The 1,898-nt window shown below is 39.4% G+C and overlaps 1 protein-coding gene across 4 annotated transcripts in view; it reads left to right on the top strand.

Annotated features, from left to right (window-relative positions):
• Positions 1–622: 622 nt before the first annotated feature.
• ZNF385B (zinc finger protein 385B) overlaps positions 623–1,898 on the top strand; it is a 265,070-nt gene continuing 263,794 nt past the window's right edge. For 3 of the 4 annotated variants that reach the window (XM_025039446.1, XM_006921245.1, XM_025039442.1), the window contains exons 1-2: positions 623–776; positions 1,478–1,795. In XM_025039446.1, coding sequence (XP_024895214.1) covers positions 1,724–1,795 — 72 coding nt within the window. In that variant the 5' untranslated portion in view covers positions 623–776; positions 1,478–1,723. Of the gene's footprint in view, positions 777–1,477; positions 1,796–1,898 lie in introns of those variants that run through there. The other variant, XM_025039441.1, reaches the window with a different exon arrangement.

Below are 1,898 nucleotides of genomic sequence, written 5' to 3'. Positions count from 1 at the left end.
AGCTTGCTCCTTCCTTTCTAGAGAGCTCTGTGCCACACTGAATCAAAAGAACTGTCCAGAGCCAATATCTTTCACGCCCCTTCCTCTCCCCAGAGTTTTTCCTACAGGCAGAAATCTCTCACAAGCCATGATTGTTCCTTTATCTGAATTCTTCATTCCTCGTAGCACAGTACTATCTACCTCAGCCAGTTCTTTCTCTCTTATGGCCCCTTTCCCTTAGTTTTTGCCCAATTATTCCCTGAATCTTTTTCTCTTCTTTCTTCTATAAGAGCATCTTTTTCTTTATTCTAGTTAGGAACTGTAAGCATTGTAATAATTACACTGGTAAGTATGAAAATGCTGGTAATATTGGTATTACTAAAATGAAAAAATTACATATATTAACGAGGAACTTAATAAGACAAAAAGCCAAGGCTGTCTTTATCACCTAAGGTTCTTGGGTCATTAAAAGTCTCATTTCAAATCTTCATTTAAGTTATAATCTATCACTATACCCTTAACGAAATAAAGGAAGAAAAAAATCAGCACTTAAAAATAAAATTATATCTTAGTTTGTTTGACTCTTTTCTATTTTTTAGGTACCACTTTACCATATATTATTATATTTGTTGTTTTGTATTTCAGATGTTCTGCATTTCAATCTCATCGAAGATTAAATTGATGTTTATGGGCTAATCTGGAAACCTAAATACAATTTGTTTCACTACATCTATAAGAAAATATGTTCAAATTTCTATTGGCTGACTTCTAAAGGGGCTTTTGGCACACAACCTAATGTAAGTTATAGACATACTGTGTATTAGTCTGTTGTTTACCTCCTCCCCAGGTTAGGGCCTGTGTCTGTTTGCAAGTGTATAGTTGTGTGTGTATTATATCTACCTTTGTGTCTACACATACACTTTTTCACAGTTCTGGGTTCATAACATCGTTTATTCCTTCTTTCCTTAAATAGGTACTTAAATGCCTATTATGTAAAAGGTACTGTTCTAAGCCCAAGGGATATCCAGAAATAAGGTTCCAGCCCTCACAGTGCTCACATTCTATTGGGGAAACAGATATAAACCAAATAATTGCACAAATACATATAAGATGCACTGGTGATAGGTCACACAGCACTATTCAAGCTTATAACCAGGGATCTGCCTTGTCTTCAGGGTCAGTCTGGATCCCTGCAGAGGTTAGTGCTCCAGCTAAGATCTCAGGGGTGAGCTGGAGTTAAAAGAGAAAAGGACTTGAGAAGTGGTGGGAGGAGGGGCCAGTGTGGAGTAGAAAGCCCTCCAGATAGAGGGAACACATGTTTGAAGACTATATTGCTCAGTTAGGTATGTTTCATGACTTTTTCTAAGCGTGACTACTAAGTAGCAGGGAGACTTTTGCTTAAACCAATTTTCTAGTATGAAAATTAGTTGTAATCATACTAGAAAATAAGAAGGCACATACTTCATAAGCAGTTGTACCTTTTTTTTTTTTTTTCCAGGTATGAAATACTCCTTAAGTCCTGACAACTACCCTGAAGATGGAATTATAAATATGGCAACTTTTCTACGGAGCTTTGAAGACAAGGGGATAAAGAACGACAGGCCTGAGGACCAACTGAGTAAAGAGAAAAAGAAAATTTTGTTCTCCTTCTGTGAGGTTTGCAACATCCAGCTAAACTCTGCAGCTCAGGCCCAGGTCCATTACAATGGCAGATCTCACCGGAAAAGAGTCAAGCAGCTGAGTGATGGGCAGCCCCAGCCGCCACCTCAGGGTTCAGGGCCGCTGCTGTCCAGCCCCAGCACCAACACCAGCGCAGGTAGGCGGGCGGGCCCTAGGCTCCATTTGCTACTGGGAGAAATGCTCTGTTCTAGGAAATGAAGGCTTTAGAGCAAGGCTTACTTTTCACCTTAGAACTGCCA

Source organism: Pteropus alecto, unplaced genomic scaffold, assembly GCF_000325575.1.
Source record: "Pteropus alecto unplaced genomic scaffold, ASM32557v1 scaffold3, whole genome shotgun sequence".
Taxonomy (NCBI): Eukaryota; Metazoa; Chordata; class Mammalia; order Chiroptera; family Pteropodidae; genus Pteropus; species Pteropus alecto.
The sequence above is the reverse complement of the archived record's forward strand: the minus strand, read 5'-3'. Positions and strand labels throughout refer to the sequence as shown.